A 25020-nucleotide genomic window follows, 5' to 3' on the forward strand; every position below is an offset into this window, starting at 1 on the left:
CTTTCGTGAGAATAGGCTGATTTTGTGTGGGCAAAATAGTTGGAGATATCAGGGTAGCAGATGTCAGGCAGAGAGGGCGAAGACAGCGGGTCGAAAAATATCGATTTAGGCATCAAATATGGATCTGGCGAATGGATAGACTGAAGCTTTTCCACATAACGCCTTTTATGCAACGCATCCAATGAGATTACAGTTTCTGAAAGCACCGGGGCTTCCATGAATTGCACTATAAATTGCACGACAAATTAAAACCATTGAGAATACGGATAAACAAAGACGGACAATATGGCGGCCAGATGCAGCGACACGTCATTCTGTGACGTTGGTGAGTAGGGTCTATAGCCGGTTGTAAATCAGATCAGTTTCCAGTGAGGGTTGGACTCTGCCAAAGCTGCCCCGGTTCTGTCTATAACTTTTATGGACAAAATTTCTAGTTGTAGCCGAGGTGTTGAGGGGGTCCGGTGTTTTGGCCTCAGTATTGCTTCTCTGCTTTTTGCAGAGAATGTAGAGTTGTTGGCTTCATCAAGCCGTGACCTTCAACTGCCGAGTGTGAAGCAGTTGGGATGAGAATCAGCACCTCCAAATCCGAGAGCATGGTCCTCAGTCGGGAAAAGGTGCAATGCCCTCTCCGGGTCAGGGATGAGGTCCTTCCCCAAGCGGAGGAGTTCAAGTATCTCAGGGTCTTGTTCACGAGTGACGGGAAAATGGAACGGCGGATCGGTGCCGCGTATGCAGTGATGCGGACTCTGCATCGATCCGTCGTGGTGAAGAGGGAGTTGAGCCGAGAGGCAAAGCTATCTATTTACCGGTCAATCTACGTTCCTACCCTTACCTATGGTCACGAGCTGTGGGTCGTTACCGAAAGAACAAGATCCGGGATACAAGGGGCCGAAATGAGTTTCCTCCGTAGGGTGTCCGGGCTCTTCTTTAGAGATACGGTGAGAAGCTTGGTCATCCGGAAGGGGCGTGGAGTAGAGCTGCTGCTCCTCCGCATCCAGAGGAGCCAGATGAGGTGGCTCGGGCATCTGATTAGGATGCTTCTGGGGCGCCTCCCTGTTGAGGTGTTCTAGCAACGTCCCACTGGGAGGAGGCCGCGGGGGACCCAGGTCATTGAAATGTAAATGTAATGTGAAAAGTCTGGCAGCAATGATGAAGAAGCAAAAGCACTGGCAACAGTGTATAACAATTTATTATTTTAATATATATGTATTTTTTTGAGAAATGATCTGATTTTACTTTGTTGGTCTGAAAATATAATGTCTTTGCTACAAATATGTGTCGCCACCCGTTCCATTCATAAGCAATACTGTGCTTTGTGCTTCCTTATCAGCAGGTGGCCAAAGTGATGAGCAGAGGTGCGCAACAGTCTGCCAACCGGAAGAAGAAACTGAACAGGCGGAAGGAGACCAGTCAGTTGGATGAGACATTGATGGTCAAACATTTGAAGAAAGCGCTTCCATTGCTGTACTTCAGAAATTATTTTAAAAACAAACAAAAAACACACTCTCAATAATTAGTGACTATGACTATGCCATGGACAGAATGCTACAATATTTTTGTTTGTTTTCCCTGATCAGTTGAGAGGTGACTCAATCTGGTCATATTATCTATGTAAATAGGTGACGAGTCAATGACACTTATTAAGGGCCCTTGTGCATCAGAATCACTGTTAACATGAAGATGAAGCAAAATACAATACTCCAACTCTGAGGACACTTACTTTACATCCATTTTCCTTATATCTTAGGCTCCATTTCTCCACAACCCTTAACTAGCAATTAATGAACTGATGCAAAATTTCAAATTTTGTGGGGGTGAAAATCTGAGATGTCCTGATATTTTTTTAACTTCTGATCTGAGCGGATTTTTATCAAGACATATTTTGCCGATCTGATACAGTATTTATAATTAAAAATAATACGTAAACGACGAATAATCTTTTTTGTATTAAAGTGAGCCATAGTACCCTCTTGTGACATGCTCCATGTTTGGATATATCCCAATGAAACCTTTGCTATTTTTGGTTTATAAAGAGAAGTAGTCCCTCAGAGCGGACATGTTTGCCCATTGGTTTGTTTAACAGCAGCCGAAATGTGCAATGGTGCTGAAAATGTGAATCCTGGCTGAAAATGTGAATCCTTTCATCCGATCCCATGACCAAAACCAATACTGTCTAATACTCTAAAAATAGCTGTATCGGTCGCCGATACTGTGTATTGTACTAATGTACTATGTACTAATTTAGGAACGAAAACCAGTAGAAACAAACTTTTTTTTATGATAGAAAGATAGAATCTTTTTTTGTAAATTATGTGTTCATGTAGCCATAGAGAAGAAGAAAACATATTCTGTGCTTAAGGGGATGTCTTGTGGCATGATGTTTGGTGGTGAATGAATTAAGGTAATTTACAGTCTTTTATTTGTAGTTGGCATCACAAAGCACTGATTAGAACTGTGTAGGGAAGTGTCAGTCATCCCTTTCATGCAAAAATTATGATTTTTTTCTCCCCGTAGATATTTTTATTCCATCCATCTAGGACGGGTCTCATATTTGTTACTCAGGGACCAATTGGTGCCCACGAGAAAATATTTTGCAACCCCCATTTGACTCTTATTGTAGTATTAGTGTTGGCCACATGTTGCATGTTTTAATGCCCTGTTTAAAAAATAAAATACAATTAATGAATTAATGGAAGAATGCATTTTGGGGGTAAAAAAAATAATAAGTAAAAAATAATGCAAGTTTAATAAAAAGCCACAATTAATAACCAATATAAATCTTCATTAATTTTTTTTTTTTAATCAAAGTTACAAAGAATTTGTGATAAATTGAATGAAATAACGACAAAATTCTAATAATTGTGGCCCATAGGTATTTTATATTTTAATTTTTTGTTTTATTTTATAAATTTCGTGTAACTTCCCTTGTCTTAACTCTGGCTGCCATTGACAAGTGGGTCAAATAATCGCTTCCAGCCCCTCCCAGTTGAAATGAATTGGACGTCTATTGCCGATTTGCCGTCAATAGGTGTTTTCAGTATCAATTTCCCTCTTTTACTCACTACCACAACACATACTCTATGACCTGGGATGGCTGTGATTGCGTCAAGGTAATGATAAATCTTTAATAGATGTCCACTGTAGTGAAACTGTCCTTGAAATGGTTATAGTTTTTTTTTTTTTTTTTATACTCGTGTGTCTTTTAAACGTTGTTACATGGATTAATCGTCTAATAAAAACATTCCTACTTTTTTTTTTATTTATTTATTATCAACAAAAACAATACGACAGAATAATTAACAATACAAACACAAAAATAGAAAATAATAATAATACAAACCAAAAAACAAGAATATAAACACAAATATGCCAGGGGGTATAAACATACCGAACATTGCATATCAGAGAGAAATAAAAAATAAATGAATAATACTATAATAACTTAACAAAAAGTCGTAGCTTTTCACAAATATCAATTATTTTTTCCGCTTTTCTATTCTATGATGTACTTTGACGAGTTCCCTGGGTTATTGTAACATCATCTCTTTGAATGAAAGGGAAAGGTTGTTTTTGTGGACGTGGCGGTTTTCGGCCAATCCAATCACGATGCTCACAGATGTGGACCAATGAGCGAACGCCGTGCAATGAGCGTCTTCGCAACGTCATTGGCCAGTTAGTGATCGACCTCCGGAAGTGAATATCTCAGGGTGTGTTTCCGTGGGTACAGTTGACGGCCACATCAACAAACTTCATCGGTAAGTTCTTAAATCACACTTTTTTTTGAAAATTCGTTATTAGTTTTTAACGTTTTTCTTTTTATAGCACAATTTCTAAGTTTAGTGTTAGACATCTGGATCTGTTTTATTAATTTTGCTATTGTTTCGCTTCGGATAGCCCTAGCTTTAAGCATATAAAGGCATGTCCTCATGACTCATTTATCATGTTCTTATCAAATTTACACGCATGTCGCTTCATAATAGGTCTCGTTCTTGTGCATTCTTAATCAGGCCATTATTTAAAATTGTATGACTTTTGTAAAGGGGCGACTTAACAGTTGTCAATTTAAGCGTAGTCAATAGCTAGAACTACTGTATTTAAGTATCTCTAAGCAATTATTAATTGGCGCCATAATTCAAAACTTTAGTGTTTCCTGTTGTTAGTCGACTACAGAAAAATTAGGACAATCTGATCGCGTCAAGGGCTCCCTTCTACATTAAGTTGTAATGTATTTTTTTTCGCCAAACCCCTTACATATACAGTGAGGAGCTGAGGTATTTGCACCCCTTGAGATTTTGCAAGTTCACCCACTTAGAAAATAGAGGTCTGATATTTCAATCATAGCTACATTTCCACTCCTAGAGACATAATCTGAAAAAAATCCAGAAATCACATTGTATGATTTTTAAGATAATTTATTTGTAATTTACTAGGGTATTTGTAATTTACTAGGGTTCATAAGTATTTGTACCACTGAGAATCAGCAATATTTATGACACTCAAAGAGTTTTCAGTCTACCTTAAAAAAGTCCTCTTTTACCCCTTGAGTAACAACCCACCCACAACGCATTTGAGCTCATTATTGTACCCCCACAGTCAGTCATAATCCAACTGCTACCATGGGCAAGACCAGAGAGCTTTCGAAAGACACCAGAGAAAAAATGGTTGAGCTCCACAAAGCTGGAAAAGGTTATGGGAAATTGGAAAGCAGCTTGGTTAGAATAAATCAACAGTTGCAGCAATTGTTAGGAAATGGAAAAGGCTAAACATGCCTGATACTATACTTCGGACTGGGGCTCCGTGTAAAATCTCTCCTCGTGGGGCATCACTCATGATGAGAAAAGTGAGGGCTCAGCCTAGAACTACACGGCAGGAGCTGGTCCTGAAGAGAGCTGGATGCACAGCTTCAAAGGCTACTATTAACAGAACACTACAGTGCAATGGTTTAAACTCATGAATTGCTCAGAAAGTTCCCCTGTTGAAGTCAGTACATGTGAAGGCTCGTCTGAAGTTTACAGGGGTCATCTGAATGTATCAGAGGAGTCATGGGAAAAAGTCATGTGGTCAGATGAGACCAAAGTAGAACTTTTTGGTGCAAAATTTACTCATCATGTGTGGAGGAAAAAGAAGGATGAGTTCAATCCCAAGAACGCCATCCCCACTGTGAAGTGTCGGGGTGGAAACCTCATGCTTTGGGGCTGATTTTCAGCAAAGGGGACAGCACGACTGTACTGTATAAAGCAGAGGATGAACGGTGAAATGTATCATCAGATTTTGAGCCACAACCTCCTTCCCTCAGTCAGAGACTTGATGATGAGTTGTGGCTGGATCTTGAAATATGACAATTATCTGAAGCACACAGCCAAGCTGACCAAGGAGTGGCTGCGTAAAAAGCATATCAAGGTTCTGGAGTGGCCTAGAAAGTCTCCAGACCTCAATCCAATAGAAAGTCTTTAGACTGATCTTAAACGTTGTTTTTTTAATGACAGCCCAGAAACCTGACAGATCTACAAAAGATTTGTGTGGAGGAATAGGCCCAAATCATTTTTTCCATATGTAAAAATCTTGTGAAGAACTACATAAAGGTTCTAACCTCTGTAATTGCAAACAAAGGCTTTTGCACGTAATAGTAGCACATATTTTCTCAGGGGTACAAATACTTATGAACCCCAGTAAATTACAAATAAAGTTTTGAAAAATCTACAATGTGAGTTCCAGAGTTTTTTTTAGATTGTCTTTGTAAGTGAAAATGCATCTATGATTGAAATTTCAGACCTCTCCCTATTTTCTAAGTGGGTGAACTTGCAAAATCCCAAGGGGTGCAAATACTTCTGATCCTCACTGTATAAATGCACACACATAGTATATTATTGTGACTCATATGATGAGGAGCATGTTCCAGCTTTACATATTTCCTAAGTTGTTGCCACGGTCTTCATGATGAAATTAAACTGGATTGGATTTTGTCTTGGTCAGTATTAGGAGTATCCGAAAAGTGTTAGTTGAATTTGTCAGATTTTTTTTTTTTTTTTTTTTTTTTAATCAGAAAGAAAATAATTTATTGTCATTACATGTAAAAACACAAGTTAAAGATCTTTCAGAGCAAAGGAGCATCAAAGATTTTTGTTTTAACCATAGATGCCTGTTGTCACTAATTTGCAACATGGAAAATAATCTTTTTTTTTTTTTTTTTTTCATTATTTCAACTTGGGAAAATCACAAGTTAAAGATCTTTTTGATCTTAACTCATTCACTGCTTTTGACAGGGATGGATAACAAATCAATTTTAAATGGGATGGCTTTCATTATGTTATCATATTTCACTGCTATTGTCGGCGCCAGACGTCCAATCCAATTTGACTGGAAGGCTAGCAACGATCGCTGTCAAAATAGATAGGACGTCTATTTTGCTGTCAATGGCAGCCAATGAGTTAATTTGTATAAATACTCTGTAATAACTAGGGGTGTGACAAAATATTGAAATGGTGACATATCGTGATATTATCAAATCCAAAAGGTTATCGATATGCTCCTGTCAAGAATCGAGATATCGTTTTAAAAAGGTGTCAATGTTTTTAAAAAAACAAAACAAAAAAAGAACTATCAAGTTGCTACCAAAATCTCCCATCATAATAGTGTCTCTGTTAACTATGGCTGCCATTGACGGTGCTCGACGCCCAATCCATTTAGACTGGGAACGTTCGTTCATTCAAAACCAAAGCATTCACAGTCATTCGGTCCGATTTTCGGGGCATTTACAGGTCATTTGCTGTTCATTTTAGGGCATTTACACGTCATTTCCTGTTGAGTTTGAGTCACTGCCTATTCATTTGGGGGATTCCTAGGTCACTTCCTGTTCTGTAACTCAAAATAAATAGGAAGTGACCCATAAAATACCCCAAAATCAACAGGCAGTGACTGAAAAGCAACAGGTAAATGACCTTAAATGGCCCAAAATTACCTCATTGCCTGGCATTGGCTGCCACTGACGGCCATAGACGTTCAATCCGTTTGAACTGGGAGGGTGGCCAGTTCAAACGGATTGGACGTCTACTGGTGATAAACTCATTCAAATTCACAGCAGAAGCGTGTTTTTCTGTTTATTAGTTGTTTGTAGAATATCCTAGAATTATTTCCTGACCAATGTATCAATAATCGCTGTATCACAGTATCGTCAGATCATCGTTATCGTGAGCTTTGTATCGCAAATCGTATCGTATCGTGAGGTACCAAGAGGTTCCCACTCCTAGTAATAACAAAACATAATGAATGCATAGGCGAAACTGCAATCAAAATCACAAAACCAAAATAGTTCACACAACATATTTACACAATTAGAAGCTTTTAAAATGCTTTTTGTTGATTTCACAATCATTCAGCCCTTGAGTAACTCTTTAATTCAACAGGAAAAAAGGTTGAATCTACTAGACAAAAATCATGAGACCCGGACTAGGTGGAAGACAGCAGGAGAAGTAAGTTACAGAAAAATGTTGAGAAAAAGACTTCAGAGACAAGACATTTTTCAATATGTTATTTGCTCTTATTTTGAAATGCAGGATGGCGCTCAGGCCATTTTTAATGTGCTTTGCCCTCTGCGTGGTGTACGCCACCAGCAAGCCCACGGACAAGAAGGAACGCGTCCTCCACGATGACCCACTTAGTAATTTGGAACACAACGACGGTGACAACTTTGACTATGACCATGAGGCCTTTCTGGGGCAGGAGGAGGCCAAGACCTTCGACCAGCTTTCACCTGAGGAAAGCAAAGAGCGTCTTGGGTAGGCCTGAACGATATTGGAAAAAACTATTCTTCCGATTTTTTAGGGTCAGTTTACGGTAATGTTTTGAACTACCAATATGCTATGCTTGTGCTGTGTTTCACCAGTCAGTAAAATGACATTTCTGTATCTGTACACGAGCTCTGTTTCCGTGTATTTTTCTATTTATTGGTGCTAAAATTAGGGTGCGCATTATACACGGGTGCAATAATTTTCCCTAGATTTTACAAGTAAATTTGGGGTGCGCGTAATACACGGGTGCGCCTTATATTCGGGAAATAACGGTATAAATAGGCCTGTTAACAAATTTTAGTGTGCGATAATTTATCTCATAAATTGTTGCGATATTATTGCACCCCCCCCCCCCCATTTCAACACAGTGAGAATACAGTATATATTAATAGATCAAGTACACCCATTTAAACGCGATATTTACTCTTAAATTCAAAAATACTTTTTAAGAAATCACAACTAAAAACAATAGACCATGCCTCTTAAGTAAAAGACAACGATATTGATACCGCACAGAAACACAGAATAAATGTGTTTTTCAAGGGGGAAAAAAAAAAAAATTGCACTTAGTTACTTAAGCATTTAGGCAAATGAAAACTTTTCCCGTCATAGCTTCTGCAATGGTGTTCCATAGGGATGCAATGATACAGTTAAGTCAGCTACTAAGGAACAAAGAGCTGGGAGAGGGAGCGAGGGAGGCTGTGCGAGTGCATGAAGTTTGTGGGATTAAAAACAAAAAACAAAAAAACTATCGCACGTCCTTGCGATGGGACTATTGCGCATGCACACATCGCGATGGCGATGTTTAAACGATATATCGTTCAGGCTTAGTCTTGGGTAAGGCTGAGGTTAATTTTTCATATCAGATAAGAAAAGTTGTCAGAACATGAGCAATATTTCTTCCGTGTCATCGGTCTGCCCATTACAAATTTGCTTTGGTGTTGTCTTTAGCATGCTTGTGGAACGTATCGACAAAGACAAAGACGGCTTTGTGACGACAGAGGAGATGAAAGATTGGATCAGATACACCCAGAAGAAGTGGATGTTCGAGGATGCAGATCGCCAGTGGAAGACCTATGACCTCAACAATGATGGCAAGCTGGAATGGGAAGAGTACAAGAACTCCACGTACGGATACATGCTTGGTAAGAACCTCCCTGATAGCATTTTAAATGCTTAGAAGCCGCTGATGCTCAAGTACATGCATTTGACCACAGATGAACCAGACGCTGAAGATAACTACAGCTACAGTACGATGATGGCGCGTGATGAGAGGAGGTTCAAGATGGCCGACATGGATGGAGACAATCTTGCTAATAGAGAAGAGTTCACTGCTTTCCTTCACCCTGAGGAGTTTGAGCACTTGAGAGAGATCGTGGTGCTTGTGAGTTGATAAACATGCCTGACGTATGACACCACTGACCATAGCTGTTGATTTACTTTGCGCTGCACTTTTTGTCACTCTAGGAAACGATGGAAGATATTGACAAGAATAAAGATGGTGTAATTGACATAGATGAGTACATTGGTACGTTTTATTTTTGAATGAAAGGTGTCTGTCAAAGCAAACAAGACAGTACAGAAAGAATTTTTACCATTTCTTTGACGTTATCAGGTGATATGTACAACGCGGAGGGTTTGGAGGAGCCTGAGTGGGTGAAGACGGAGAGAGAGCAGTTCACCCAGTTCCGGGACAAGAACAAGGATGGCAAAATGGACAAGGACGAGACCAGAGACTGGATTATGCCAAAAGACTATGACCATGTTGAGGCAGAAGCTAAGCACCTTGTTTATGAGTCTGACATGGACAAGGTAAGCTGTTGTGCCTCGTACCTCTTTTAGCAATTCACTAAGCGTAAGCTTGGCAATATGGTCTTAAAATGTTGTTCTTTCCACATAGGATGGCCGCCTGACCAAGGCTGAGATTGTGGACAAGTACGACTTATTTGTGGGCAGTCAGGCCACCAACTTTGGAGAAGCCCTCACTCGCCACGACGAGTTCTAAATTTGTAGCCGTCCACAAAGACTGTGTGTCCATGACGTCTTCTAAGTCTTAAGAGGACAATGTATTATTATTTTTTTTGATATATATGCACCACGACTTCATCTAATTTATTTAAGTTTTTGTTGAATGTTGCCACACGCACGCATGCACACACTACATTTTCAAAGCTTGATTTGGTCGTCTTGGGATCAAACGATTAGATCAGTTCAGAAGAAAGTTAAGCCTTAGCATGCACAATAGGTTTGGTCTTTATTTTTCCCCATTGCACTGGAAGAACAACCCAGCCCGATCTAATAACATTGTTTTGTACTATCTGGATGTTAGTAAAAGGGCTGAATTGGTAGTTCAGGCAACTAATTTATGCATTGCCTCATTTGTGTCAATTTATTGTGTGTACAGTATATTGTCTTTTTGATGACCGACATCCACTTTCTGCATTTGAGTTGTGACATACCAAAAACAGTTAAGCCATTCGGCTCCATTAATAACACGAACCTTTAAATATCTTTGCTGTGTATATCAACCGTTTATAACCACTGTTGATCATTTTATGTTCATCATGTAAAGTTGATGTTTTTTTACAGGCACACACAGAAGCCTTTTGTAGATTTAACTGTAAATATATTGGTCTACAAACTGAGCTGACGATCAAGTAGTTTTTGTGATCAGACCATCTTAAATAAAATGACATTGAAAAAATATCCAACCACTGGTTTTACGAAGGCGTGTTCTGAGAGTTGCTTGCGCGATACATTTGTGAATTGCAGATAAATTGAATGCCAATTATTTTTCCAGAGTGCTTCTGTCGTGTGCTAACTGTAAAGTGAGCAGGAACGTGCGGTGTTCAGAAAGATCAAACAGCCAGTAGTCTTTGCCCATTTAGAAAAGGTTTAATAGCAGATAGTGTGAATTCTGGACATGCTAATACATTCCCATCGAAGGGAAGATGGTTTTGCACAAAGTACAGTAAGAGTTTGGTGAAGAGATTATTCGTAGGCCTGTTGAGTAAAGGACAAGGATGGTATGAAGAAGCAAAAGTAAGTTGATCTATGGAGAAAATGTTGCTAGGCTCCAAATGAACATGTGTTTCAATGCATCTGCTCCTCTGACTCTGCAATAGGAAATAATTGTCAGAAGTGGAAGTACGGTAGATAGCCTCGCATTCTTCCATCACTGTGTGTATGTGATAAATGTTGGGTTGCACCGGGCCAGCACCCCCAATAGCTCTTCTTCGTCCGCTTCTAACTCACCTATGCTGTTTTTGTCAGCATCTTCATCACCCAGGAATCCATCGTCGTCCTCAAGATTTGATGGGTGCCCTGCCTTTTCCTGATGGTCCGCTTGCTCAGGCTGGTCTAGCGATGTACAGGGCTGGTCTTCCTCTTCGCTCCACCTCTGCTCCGATGGTTCCGGGGACGCATCCACCATGATCATTGTGGCTTTCAATGGGGCCTGCTCCGGGGTGGGTGGTGGTGTGCTTGTCTGTTTGGTGAGGGACAACACTAAAGGAGAGTGGTTGGGATTCAGGGGTGATTCAGTACAAGTTTTCCTGAAAGGTTTCTCTGTTTCGGCTGAAGCGATCCGGGCCTGACTTCGGGGTACGCTTGCTGAAGAGGGTGAGGGACTGGCGGGGGTTCCGACAGAGTCCTCGTCACTGTTTGTCTGCGAGTCCAGACAGGTTGAAGGTGCAGTTGCATCTGGTGGAGGTGTCCCCAAGTTAGTTTCTTTGGGCTCGACAGGGTCCATGTCCACTGAGTTTGGCCGGAAGGTGGACAAACAAGACAGGCTTCTGGTTGGTGTTGAAACACTGTTGTTGAAGGAGATGGTTGTGCACACCGCTTCAGCCAAGCTCAGCGTTGCGTCTGGGGGTACTGTCGGGTTGTTGTTGGGTTGTACCGACTCCTGGTGAGCTGTGGGATCTTTGCCTGAGAAGCTGAATGAAGGGTTGATGGTTCCGTAGTCTTCACTGCTGAAGCTCACATCATCCACCCGAGGCGTGCCGCTGCTTGGGTTAACCTGCTTCGCAGACAACAGGTTAGTGGGGTGTTTGAGATCGTTCCGTCTGTCCGTCCATCCATCCGTTGGTTTGTTCATTCATTCATTGCTTCCTCTCTTGCCACCCCCCCCCCCCCCCCCCACCCACTTGCGTCCAGCCATTCATCTATCCATCCATTTATTGTCTACATTTACAACTGAACTCTTAAATTAATCTGTGATGGATATAATTCCGCAACTCACCATTTGGAAGCATCGAAGGCTCTGTAGACAAAAAAAAATAACATTTCAGAACACAAGCTTGATTTATCAACTGATCCTAACGATGCAGACGTCTCACCACATTGGGGTGCTTGCACTGGGCCACGCATCCTCTCTCCAGGGGGTCCAGATGTCCCCTGCGTTTCCTCTTGATACACAGAACCAGAGTCGCGCCGCAGCCCAGTAAGGTCAGGAAGACCGTGCTGAGGAACAGAGCCTTGCCCAGAGTGCAGCTGATGGTTCGGTCATCTACCAGTGCACTTAAAGGAACTGTGGTATCCAAGCGTAAAGTTATTCTGCATACATATTTGACATTCTTTCACCTTTTTAAAGCATTTCAGGAGGGTTCTTACTTGATTGACTTTCTGATAACACCTCCACCACCACAGTAGAGACAACAGTGTCACCTGATTCTCTGTCTCTTGCCATTACCTGCCATGGATTGATATTGTTGCTGTAATTGAGTTTATACTTTTTATCTCAGAGTGCACATACAGTGCCCTCCATAATTATTGGCACGTAATTGAGTTTATACTTTTTATCTGAGAGTGCACATACAGTGCCCTCCATAATTATTGGCACCCCTGGTTAAGATGTGTTTTTTGGCTTCTAATAATTTTTTAAAATTCAAATAATATGGGACCTAAATGGAAAAAAAGAGAAAAATCCAGCCTTCAATACAAGTGCATTTATTTAGTGGTGAAAAAATCCCACATAAAGAAATAATTATTTGACATCTAATAATGTGTGTCACAATTATTAGCACCCCTGGTGTTAATACTTTGTACAACCCCCTTTTGCCAACAAAGCAAGGTCTGGGGACTGAGATGGCCATGGGAGGAGCTTGATTTTGTGTCTGGTGAACCATTTCTCTGTAGATTTGGCCATATGTTTAGGGTCATTGTCTTGCTGAAAGACCCAGTGACGACCCATCTTCAGCTTTCGGACAGAGGGCAACAGATTTTGATTTAAAATGTCCTGGTATTTCAAAGCATTCATGATGCCATGCACCCTAACAACGTTCCCAGGGCCTTTGGAAGCGAAACAGCCCCACAGCATCACTGACCCACCCCCATACTTCACAGTGGGTATGAGGTGCTTTTCAGCATGCGCATCTTTGGTGGCACGCCAGACTCACTTAGACTGTTTGGTTCCAAAAAGCTCAATTTTTGTCTCATCTGACCAAAGCACACGGTCCCACACATCTTAACCAGGGGTGCCAAAAATTATGGAGGGCACTGTATGCTGTCCTTCTCATGGCTGACCTCGTTTGCAAAGTCATCTTCTTGAGTTTATTATCTAGTTGAAATTTGCCCAGCTAAATAGTACTCTGTTGTCAATTAATCGCCACGTGGTTTCTCCGCAGTTTAGGTTACATTTTGATTAAGCATTGACACAAATTAAAATAGTTTGGATTTCTTTGTAACTCAGCAAACCTTCAAATTGATCACAGTAAGCCTGCTTTTCAGGTTAGAGCAACACATGCATCGAGTCTTTTGCTGGTTGCTGGGGCTTACTTGCAGAAGGTGCTTTTGTCTCGCTTTGAGCTGATTGGTCCTGGCAATGAGAAGCCCCTCCTGTGTGACCCGGTAGATGTCTGTGTAATTGGACGCGGGGCTGAAGGTGAAGTAGATCATCGGATTAAATCCCTGCAGGTCAGGATAGTGAGGACAACTGAACAATGGCCAAGAACTTTATTGTACTGTGGATGTTTTTTAGATGGACCTACATGTTTAAAGTCTTGGTCTTGCACATGTAACATCAGCGCCCTGTTACCATAGGTATAAACCAAGGAGGCAGGACTCTTCCCTGCCGTCACAAAGCCATGGTATTCGGCCATGTCAAAAACTGGATGAAACCGGTTCACTGCCAGCACGCGGACCAGCACGGTGGCAACAGAATACTTCCTGGGGTCGTCGTCCTGAAACGCCTGTATGGCAGTACACCAAATGAGTCCAAACAGAAGTACTCAGTTCATTTACATGTGCATTTGGTACCTACTTAACTGAGTTAAGCCACCTTGTGTTGCCTCTATCAAATCGCAATTACAGAAGCAAAACCCCAAACCGCAATACCACTAGACGTAAGTGTAAGTCTAAAGAAGCGCATCTTGATCAGCGACAGAAGACATGCTTACCATGACTTGAAGATGCAGCGCCGGTATGGCGAGTCTGTCTTTTACCGCCCGGGTGAACCTCACCTCTCCCGTCTGCCGATCCATCAGGAAACGGCCATGGTCGTCTCCTGGTGTCGACACAATATTGTTAAAAGCCTGCTAAAAAGTTGATCGCTGACCACTTTTATTGTGCTACCTGAAAGGATGGCATAGCTGACTGTGGCCCCGAGTCCTCTGTCTCCATCCACTGCATGAATGGGACCAGGGGAGAAATCCAGTACAAAGTCCTACGTCAGAACAAAATGTATAGAACATGTCTTTTTCAAGGTACAGAAAGGAACAATACCTAAGGATTGGGAAAACCAGAAAACTTGCAATATTCATTAATGTTAACTGGCAACAGTTGAATTTGTGCTTCTGTACTTCACCTTTTAGCTGAAGACATTTCACCTTTAATCCAACAAGCTTATTCACTTTAAACTAAGTGTGGCATCTCCCTAGGAGGCGGCCAAATAAGGTTCTTGTTTTCCAGCTATCCTTGCAGACCAACATGTTATTTATACATAAATAGGAAGAAGACACACTCAGTAATTTAGAATTGAAGATTACAACCCTTTTGGATTTAAAGTGACACATCTTCAACAAACAAGAGTCGAGCAACCTTGATTGAACCTTATCGTAAGCAACCATTAACACTTGCATTTGGAGTATTACAGTCTGAAAAGAAGTGGTGTGCAAATGGCTAAATCCAAAGTACACCAAACCTCTATTCCTTCTGTGACATTAACGGTGTACATGGGACTGGTGCAAATCTGATTGGTTTGGTCATGAAACAGCAGTGTGCAAGGCAGGAACTGAGGGTACTGATCATCTCCATCTTGGACATCAACCGTGATATCGGTGCTGGTGTTGAAGTGCTCAGCGGTGTTCATTTCCTATCAAAGAGTGGGACAGGTAAAGCCTTGTCAATTCAACATACTGAAGCAGACATTTGTAGATTCATCAGTTTTTCATATTGCTTGTCGTCATTCGGGAGAAGGGTGAACTGTAGTCTATCGCAGCTGGCTTTGAAGTGTGGTAAACCCTGGACTGGTCATTATAAAGACTAACAAACATTCACAATCCCATTCACATCTAGGGTATGGGCATTTTAGAGTGTTCAATGTGTTACGTGTTCATCTTTTGGGAATGTACAGTGGGGCAAATAAGTATTTAGTCAACCACTAATTGTGCAAGTTCTCCCACTTGAAAATATTAGAGAGGCCTGTAATGGTCAACATGGGTAAACCTCAACCATGAGAGATAAAATGTGGGGGGAAAAAAAACAGAAAATCCCATTGTTTGATTTTTAAAGAATTTATTTGCAAATCATGGCGGAAAATAAGTATTTGGTCAATACCAAAAGTTCATCTCAATACTTTGTTATGTACCCTTTGTTGGCAATAACAGAGGCCAAACGTTTTCTGTGACTCTTCACAAGCTTTTCACTCACTGTTTTTGGTATTTTGGCCCATTCCTCCATGCAGATCTCCTCTAGAGCGGTGATGTATTGGGGCTGTCGTTAGGCAACACGGACTTTCAACTCCCTCCACAGATTTTCTATGGGGTTGAGATCTGGAGACTGGCTAGGCCACTCCAGAACCTTAAAATGCTTCTTACGAAGCCACTCCTTTGTTGCCCTGGCTGTGTGTTTGGGATCATTGTCATGCTGAAAGACCCAGCCACATCTCATCGTCAATGCCCTTGCTGATGGAAGGAGATTTTCACACAAAATCTCTCGATAAATGGCCCCATTCATTCTTTCCTTTACACAGATCAGTCGTCCTGGTCCCTTTGCAGAAAAACAGCCCAAAAGCATGATGTTTCCACCCCCATGCTTCACAGTGGGTATGGTGCAATTCAGTATTCTTTCTACTCCAAACACGAGAACCTGTGTTTCTACCAAAAAGTTCTATTTTGGTTTCATCTGACCATAACAGGTGAAGAGTTTCAGAAAACGTTTGGCCTCCGTTAGTGGCAACAAAGGGTACATAACAAAGTATTGAGATGAACTTTTGGTATAGGCCAAATGCTTATTTTTCGCCATGATTTGCAATTAAATTCTTTAAAAATCAAACAATGGGATTTTTTTTTTTTTTTTTTTTCCACATTCTGTCCTCACGGTTGAGGTTTACCCATGTTGACAATTACAGGCCTCTCTAATATTTTCAAGTGGGAGAACTTGCACAATTAATGGTTGACTAAATACAGTGTCTTGCAAAAGTATTCGGCCCCCTTGAATCTTGCAACCTTTCACCACATTTCAGGCTTCAAACATAAAGATATGAAATTTAATTTTTTTGTCAAGAATCAACAACAAGTGGGACACAATCGTGAAGTGGAACAACATTTATTGGATAATTTAAACTTTTTTAACAAATAAAAAACTGAAAAGTGGGGCGTGCAATATTATTCGGCCCCTTTACTTTCAGTGCAGCAAACTCACTCCAGAAGTTCAGTGAGGATCTCTGAATGATCCAATGTTGTCCTAAATGACCGATGATGATAAATAGAATCCAAATGTGTGTAATCAAGTCTCCGTATAAATGCACCTGCTCTGTGATAGTCTCAGGGTCCTGTTTAAAGTGCAGAGAGCATTATGAAAACCAAGGAACACACCAGGCAGGTCCGAGATACTGTTGTGGAGAAGTTTAAAGCCGGATTTGGATACAAAAAGATTTCCCAAGCTTTAAACATCTCAAGGAGCACTGTGCAAGCCATCATATTGAAATGGAAGGAGCATCAGACCACTGCAAATCTACCAAGACCCGGCCGTCCTTCCAAACTTTCTTCTCAAACAAGGAGAAAACTGATCAGAGATGCAGCCAAGAGGCCCATGATCACTCTGGATGAACTGCAGAGATCTACAGCTGAGGTGGGAGAGTCTGTCCATAGGACAACAATTAGTGGTACACTGCACAAATCTGGCCTTTATGGAAGAGTGGCAAGAAGAAAGCCATTTCTCAAAGATATCCATAAAAAGTCTCGTTTAAAGTTTGCCACAAGCCACCTGGGAGACACACCAAACATGTGGAAGAAGGTGCTCTGGTCAGATGAAACCAAAATTGAACTTTTTGGCCACAATGCAAAACGATATGTTTGGCGTAAAAGCAACACAGCTCATCACCCTGAACACACCATCCCCACTGTCAAACATGGTGGTGGCAGCATCATGGTTTGGGCCTGCTTTTCTTCAGCAGGGACAGGGAAGATGGTTAAAATTGACGGGAAGATGGATGCAAATACAGGAACATTCTGGAAGAAAACCTGTTGGTATCTGCACAAGACCTGAGACTGGGACAGAGATTTATCTTCCAACAGGACAATGATCCAAAACATAAAGCCAAATCTACAATGGAATGGTTCAAAAATAAACGTATCCAGGTGTTAGAATGGCCAAGTCAAAGTCCAGACCTGAATCCAATCGAGAATCTGTGGAAAGAGCTGAAGACTGCTGTTCACAAACACTCTCCTTCAACCTCACTGAGCTCGAGCTGTTTTGCAAGGAAGAATGGGCAAGAATGTCAGTCTCTCGATGTGCAAAACTGATAGAAACATACCCCAAGCGACTTGCAGCTGTAATTGGAGCAAAAGGTGGCGCTACAAAGTATTAACGCAAGGGGGCCGAATAATATTGCACGCCCCACTTTTCAGTTTTTTATTTGTTAAAAAAGTTTAAATTATCCAATAAATTTTGTTCCACTTCACGATTGTGTCCCACTTGTTGTTGATTCTTGACAAAAAATTAAAATTTTATATCTTTATGTTTGAAGCCTGAAATGTGGCGAAAGGTTGCAAGGTTCAAGGGGGCCGAATACTTTTGCAAGGCACTGTACTTATTTGCCCCACTGTATATGAAAGCCACAGTACCCAAAGTACCAGAAAAACATGCATACACAAAAACGGGAAAACCTATGCTAAAATGAGATGAGAACAATTAACCTCAGCTAACTACTTGATCCCTCACTCTGCCCCTGTGGCAATGAAAATCTTTATTTAAAAGAGAAACATCTTACAGAGGCATGAATAGTGAGGAAGAGATGGGTTTTGGTCTCGTAGTCAAGAGGTTTGGCAAGCAACACCTCACCACTGTTGGGAAGATCGATTTTGAAGAAGTCCGCGTCAGGCTACAGAACACATAAATTACTTTGTGTACTTCTTTATCTATCATCTCATCCTCATTGTAGGTCAACTTACAGATGACTGGTCGATTGAGTAAATGATCTGATCGTTGTCTTCATCTGTTGCCAGGACGGTAAACACGAGCGTATTGATGGGAGTCAGCTGGACAACACAACACATGACAGGCATAAGCTGACCAATCACCAACAGGCCTTTTTGTGTCGGAGCGCCCTACCTCATTTAAGGCAACAGATTGGACAGTGTTTTCCCCAAACTCGGGCCAGTTGTCGTTCTCGTTAAGAACCTCCACCACAATCCTAGAAACGCTCTGCGGAGACATTAGACACTCACATTCCACTTTCTGCTCAATTTACTATAAGTACATTTTTCAAGTTTCTGCACTTGAGTATTTGTTTGACGAATTTTGACTTTTACTCCAAACCTCTGAAAACACGTATCACATGTCAATCAACAGGGGTGTTACCGGGGGAGGGGGGGCAGTGCCCACCCAAGGATACGCTCTGCCCACCCAAAGAAAACTGGATGTAGTACTAATGGCAGTCTGGGCACCGCGTATGGTATCCCATTCATATAGTACTGATGTGTTCTAAGTTTTAACCTTTGCGTTGTTACCTCCTCTTTCACCTTTAAAAAAAAAAAAAAAAGAAAAAAAAAAAAGAAAAAGAAATGTCGGTTTTGTTCCTAGAGGGCGCTACACACATTTACACATATTTTGATATATATATATATATATATATATTTTTTTTTTTTACATTTTATCAAAGTTTGCACCAGTGTTCACCTGGCTGTTAAGTTTGGTGAGTTTTGAAGCATTCTGAGGGGGTCAAAGTAGGGCTAAAAGTGTCGGCGGGACAAAGAATGACTGCTAGGGGGCGCTTGGCGCTACATAGTGTATTTGGAATTTGTCTTTACACGGTATCAAAGATTGCACCTCTTTTGACCTGCCTTGCGATTTTAGTGCATTTTCAAGCATTCTAAGGGGGTCAAATTGAGCTCAAAGGGGCTGCGGAACAAAGAATAACTCTTATAATAATAATAAAAATGAGGAAGCACAATAGGTTACCTAAAAAAAAAACATTGTCACCTGCTTGGCCATACTGTTCAGCTATGGATGTGTTCTAAGTCAAATCAAATCAACTTTTATTTGTTTAGACCAAATCACAACAACAGTTATCTCAAGGAGAAAACAAACTATGTTTTAAGGTGCAGTAGCCCTACGCTGGATTTTGACCTACTTGAGCATTGTAGCTTTTTTTTTTGCCCCCTGGGTAAGACTAATGCCCACCCACACCTGGCATCCTGGTAACACCTCTGTCACACATATCAATTGTTTGATGTTAGTTACATGAAGCGTTCATGGTGAATGTATTCTGTTGTGTATGCTTAACAAAAACAATTTCTGGTGTTTAAAACACCAGTTGTAATTATTAACTAATTTGCATTTTTGTTTTTTCATTTCAGTTGTTAACGATGCTATCGGAACTTGGTTTTTAAAAAGTCAGTTGCTTTAAATCCTTTATCTTCTATTTTTTTGTCTTTTGCATGCATGGTTATTTAAGCCTTTCTTTTTACCCTTACTAAAGAGTGTTGTTTTTTAAACAGGAATATATACTACTACACAAGTAGAGTGTGATCTGTTTTTCTACCTCTGCTCTTTTAATGTCAAGAGTGTACCTGAAGCACGTCATCTTCATAGCATGACAATTCAGCCATCAGGACGGGACCCTGCATCTGAAACACACAAAGGTACGATTATGTTACTATTTCAAGCAATTTAAATAGTGGCCTTCTTGGTTACCTTGTTGGTTTTGTTTAAGAAGAAGAAGAAGAAAAAGGGAAAATTCAACAGTGTTGCATGTTTTTGCGGAAATCATTTTACAGGTAGTTCCCGGGTTACGACAGACCAGACTTGCGCGATTTCGACTTTACGACACCTGCATCTCGTCGGTTTTTTTTGGGTTTTTTTGCGCAGGAAGCGTAGAACAGGACGTGAGAGCATGTACAGACGCGCCCACCCACCCCGCACACGGCACGCACACACAGAGTAGCCGAGTGACAGGGGTGACAGCCTGCGCGCACATTTGTTGCTTGTGAATCATCCAGAGGCGACGGCTGTATATAACCCCTTTTGTACTGTTTATTATGTGTTTTCAATTGTGGTCGAATACTTGGGGCGAGTTTATGTGATTGTTTTTGATGATGTGCGGACACTAACTGATACATGCTAATCGTTTTTATTGCTGTATCAGCAGCTACTTTTGAAACGCAAATTTGAATTGCTGTTATTGAAGAAGACGCTGATATAATTTCATTTTATTTTAGTTTAATTAAGTGTTGATGTCATGAGCAGCTGAATAAACTCAGCAAACCACACGGACGTCTGACATTGTTATTTCATAGCTTAGCTCATATCTAACTAGGACAGTACAATCGAGGTATAATACATGTGTTTGGATGGTTTAAAATAAAAATATATATGGCGGAAAACGCAAACAAGACTCAAAAAGCAGTTTCTGCTCTTGCACCCCTCTTTAAAATAAACTGCTGTATTTTAAGTTTTTAAAGTATTTTTTGTGTTTGATAGAACAATATGTTTATATGCTGCCATAGCAGATTCTTGGTGCACTAAGCCTCCGAACTATTTTTAATTTGTCCGTTTTACCCTGAAAACCCCCGTTTACAGACGTCGCGCAACCGCTTTTGTTTCAACCTAGCCATAAAAAGAAGGTAAGTAATTATATTTATTCTTCAAAATGTCTGTCATTTTTAGCTTAGAATCATGTATTGATGTCTCATATTTAGTTTAAAAAAAAAGACTTTAAAAAAATGATTCACTCGCGTATTTTAAACTTTTGAACGAATTACATCACAATAAAAAATTTGGCATCTGTAAAAAAGTCAAGGATATCTACCTCTTAACTATCGCTTAATTGTATTTTTTTTGTTACTGTCGCATTATCCCTGATATGTTAGATGATAAATAATCGATCCAAACAAAAAAAAAAAAATTGAAAAATAACGTTTAAAAGGGTAACTATATGGAAAAAGAAAATCTCAGCCACTCCTTGTCTGCGATTTCTGCATCGCGACCCTTGTTATATCACCACGTTTCACCCATAAAATAAAATTAAAAATCCGGCTGTGGCCATTCACAGCTGTGTCTTGACACTCGGTGATACATGCTACATGGTGTTTTTGGATCGAAACAAGGTAAGTACGTGATAATATCTTGTTAAAATCGTGGCGTCTTTAATTCTGCTCTCGCGTGCTCTTGCCTCCAATTGGGGTTTTGCTTTTTAAATTTATTTTTTATTTTTTAAAATGCTTTCCTGTTCAGAGTTTTTGTTCCCCCAGAAAATTGAAATTTTAAGCTTTTCAATGATGTATCATACATGCATATCGGACAATTTTGAAAGTTGGCCAAATTGGGGGTCTCAGAGCGGAACTTTAAGTCACTTGAGTGTTTTCCACCATATACAGTGGGGAGAACAAGTATTTGATACACAGCCAATGGGAAAACCCATTGGCAGTGTATCAAATACTTGTTCCCCCCACTGTATATACAGTATATTTAAAGGGTGTTTTGAGGTATTTAAAGGGTTAATTCCGATTTACGTGGAAATCCAGGTTACATCGCCAGCGCAGGAACGGAACTCGTTTGTAAACCAGGGACTACCTGTATAGTGTAAATGGGTCACTCAATAGGGCTCAACTTGAGGTTGACTCCTGCTAACTCCAGAAAAGTTGATGTGATGCGATGTTGATAGTGTAAATGGGGCTTTTGAATATAAAAGATTTTTGCTTGGTTTGAAACTATCTTGTTTAGTTAGTTCATTGGCTGGTCAGTTGTTTAATTGTGGGTTGTTTTGTTAGTAGTCAGGTTTTCTACATTGGTTATATTTTGGGGTTGTGTTGTTGGTTGCTTGGTCAGTTGAATTGTTGCTTTTTTATCTATGTTGTTAGGTTAAGACTTAAAATCTCAGTGTGGTTTAAGAAAGACGAGGGTGTCCGTTAATCTAGTTAACCATTTGAGTTTCAAGCAGGGAGGGGAACAGGCAAGATTGGAAGTTTCCTAAGTATTAACCATTCTGCAATTCAAATCAATCATAGGGCATACAGCGTTCATCTGGAAGTACCTCTCTGTCGAGCACTTTCTCCGGTGATGTGTTCAGACATAAGACTCCACCATTTAAGAAGAACCAGTCGGCATCTTTCCCTTGCAGTCTCCACTCAATACCCTCCACTGGGTTGTCCGCCATAAGGTCAGCCACCACTTCTCCACATAGACTGTTTTCAGCCACCCTGGAGTACACGTCCTGACCATCCATGCAACCCCCCCATCCGGACATCCCTGTTTCCCACACAGGAAGTTTTATAAAGGAAGCACTTGGCAGCTGTGTGAAGGGAAGTGTGACATACTGTACCTGTCACTCCATGCGTGCACAGTAGGAGCATCAAGGGGGTGGTCCAACACAGTTTGGCTGAAACAGCCATCCCTGAGCTCAGTCGGGCCTTAGGATCTGAAGGTAGCTGAATGGTGCAAATAATTCAGAAACAATAAGTAGTAAGTAATCTTTCGTCTTATTTTAGATAAACTCTTAGGTCATTTATGCAACTGTAGTATAATGATGTCATGATGGAGTAACTTGTAAGAAGTTCAAGAACCACTGTACTACAATACAGTCATAAAGAAGACTTTACTTGTCTTAAAGCTGGATGTTAAAAAAGACACAAACCACTTCTCACACCTACCTGCTATCCTCAATTCCTCTGCGGCGGTTGCGTCAGCCTCCATGTCCTCCGTTTGGATGACAAACATATTACTGCTTCGCCAGCGCAGGCAAATGCAACTTTTGGGTGGACAAAAACCAAACAAGTAGCAAGACAACACAATCAACCCACCGACACCTCACACACGTTAAAAAGCAGACAGCAGCTTACGGGGCGTATCCAGGGATAACTGTCAGCTCAGGGGATAAGCCTCCGGGGGGTGGGTCTTACCTGGTCGGGGGGAAAGACGGAGCCAATCAGATTAAGACTCTGGCAAGATGCTGGCATCGAGAGCCCAGACTTGCTGTTGGTGAATTGAAGAGATTTGTCTGGCTCAAAAGACGCCGTTTGACCTTGATAAACAGATTGTTATGCAAATGAGGCACAGCAGCTACTGTACGTAGCGCTAAAAAAAGGAAACTAGATGTGTGTGTAGGTGTATGTGTGTGTGTGTACTAACTCTTTCAATCCAGGTAGAAGGAAAACTTGTTTCCCAAATACCCTCTTATAATCCTAATGCCAATTCAACATGCTGTAAGCATGATATTTATACCAGTAGAATTCAAGGGTTGTCTATTTGGGAGGAAAATCAGTTCATTATGTTGTTATAATGATAATGTACATTTATGATAACACATTCATATTTTTAAACAAAATAAGTTGTAATATGACAAAGATGTATTTTGTCATAGTCTTGATCTAGCAAGAATAAATTCATTCTTATCCTTGTGATATAATTCATCAGAGTCACATCTAAAATAATGTAATCTTTTGACTTTATTGTGAAAAAAAATGCATAATATTTATGGCGGAAAACACAGATAAGGCTGAAAAAGCAGTTTCTGCTCTTGCACCCTCCTTTAAAATAAAACCAAAAGAACTGTTATGTTTGATCGGACAATATGCCTATATGCTGCAATGGCAGTTTCATGTCACATTAAATTTTGTCCGTTTTACCATGGAGACCCCCGTTTACAGACACTGCGCAACCGCTTTTGTTTCAACCCAGCCATAAAAAGAAAGTAAATAATTATGTTTATTATTCGAAATGTCTATTATTTTTTGCTTAGAATCGTTAATTGATGTCTAATACTGTATTTAGTTTAAAAAAAACAAAAAAAAAACGAATTAATATAATTATTCACTCGCATATTTTAAACTTTTAAACAAGTTATGAATGAATGAATGAATGAAATATTTATTGTCATCATCATCGATATCATTGACGATTACAAAATTTGGTATGATTTGCCCGAAGGAAGAGAGAACCGAAGACGGACAAGGGCAGACGGGAGAAGCATATGCTGATCTTTTTCCCGTCCCCCAAACAGCTAAAAGGTGCACAATCAAACATGGTAGAGTTGCATACATCACATTACATGAGCTTTTTCTTTTTTTTTTTTTCCTTTTTTTCACATGAATTATCTTCCCAAAAGTTATTAATTGCATGGCACTTAAGCAATGTTGTCGAATGGTTTGAGTTCCTTGATTAGGGTGATTGTCAAGTTTGTGTAGTTACGTCACAATGTAAAAAAATAGTGTCTGTAAACAGGTCACGGATATCTACTGTACTTCATAACTATCGCTTAATTGTATTATTTAAATTTTTTTGTGACTGTAGCATTTTCCACAATATTTTAGATGATAAATAATCGATCACAAGAAAGAAAACATTGGGAAAAAAAAACTTTAAAAGGGTAAATATTTGAAAAAGAAAATCTCGACCACTCCTTGATGTCTGCGATTTCTGCATTGCGACCCTTGTTATATTACCGTGTTTCACCCATAAAATCCCCCAAAAGTCCGGCTGTCGCCATTCACAGCTGTGTCTTGACACTCTGTGAGGCATATTAAACTGAGTTTTTGGATTGGAACATGGTAAGTATGCGATAATATCTCGTTAA

At 40.4% G+C, this 25020-nt stretch overlaps 2 protein-coding genes across 3 annotated transcripts; one reads left to right on the top strand and one right to left on the bottom strand.

Moving 5' to 3' along the window:
• The first annotated feature begins 2953 nt into the window (after positions 1-2953).
• Positions 2954-10497, top strand: calub (calumenin b). Its single transcript, XM_057837909.1, has 9 exons — positions 2954-3110; positions 3558-3755; positions 7404-7469; positions 7554-7775; positions 8739-8932; positions 9005-9171; positions 9255-9315; positions 9403-9599; positions 9688-10497. The coding sequence occupies exons 3-9, from the start codon at positions 7435-7437 to the stop codon at positions 9790-9792; spliced, it is 981 nt and encodes a 326-aa protein (XP_057693892.1). The 5' UTR covers positions 2954-3110; positions 3558-3755; positions 7404-7434; the 3' UTR covers positions 9793-10497.
• A 175-nt stretch (positions 10498-10672) lies between these two features.
• On the bottom strand, positions 10673-23283 carry LOC130916325 (cadherin-related family member 5). 2 transcript variants are annotated; one of them, XM_057836972.1, is made up of 17 exons: positions 23099-23283; positions 22771-22876; positions 22483-22697; positions 20021-20077; positions 18561-18653; positions 18401-18487; positions 18220-18330; positions 14929-15099; positions 14361-14451; positions 14186-14292; positions 13778-13978; positions 13566-13697; positions 12402-12480; positions 12128-12318; positions 12031-12051; positions 11043-11808; positions 10673-10903 (listed from the first exon to the last, which is right to left on the bottom strand). In XM_057836972.1, exons 2-17 carry the CDS (start codon positions 22838-22840, stop codon positions 10881-10883), a joined length of 2415 nt encoding a protein of 804 aa, XP_057692955.1. In that variant the 5' UTR covers positions 22841-22876; positions 23099-23283; the 3' UTR covers positions 10673-10880. The 2 variants fall into 2 exon arrangements, with proteins under 2 accessions (XP_057692955.1, XP_057692954.1); XM_057836971.1 differs by having other exon boundaries at positions 10673-11808.
• Between the last annotated feature and the right edge of the window lie 1737 nt (positions 23284-25020).

The sequence above is a fragment of the Corythoichthys intestinalis genome, chromosome 5 (genome assembly GCF_030265065.1).
Source record: "Corythoichthys intestinalis isolate RoL2023-P3 chromosome 5, ASM3026506v1, whole genome shotgun sequence".
NCBI classification, from domain to species: domain Eukaryota; kingdom Metazoa; phylum Chordata; class Actinopteri; order Syngnathiformes; family Syngnathidae; genus Corythoichthys; species Corythoichthys intestinalis.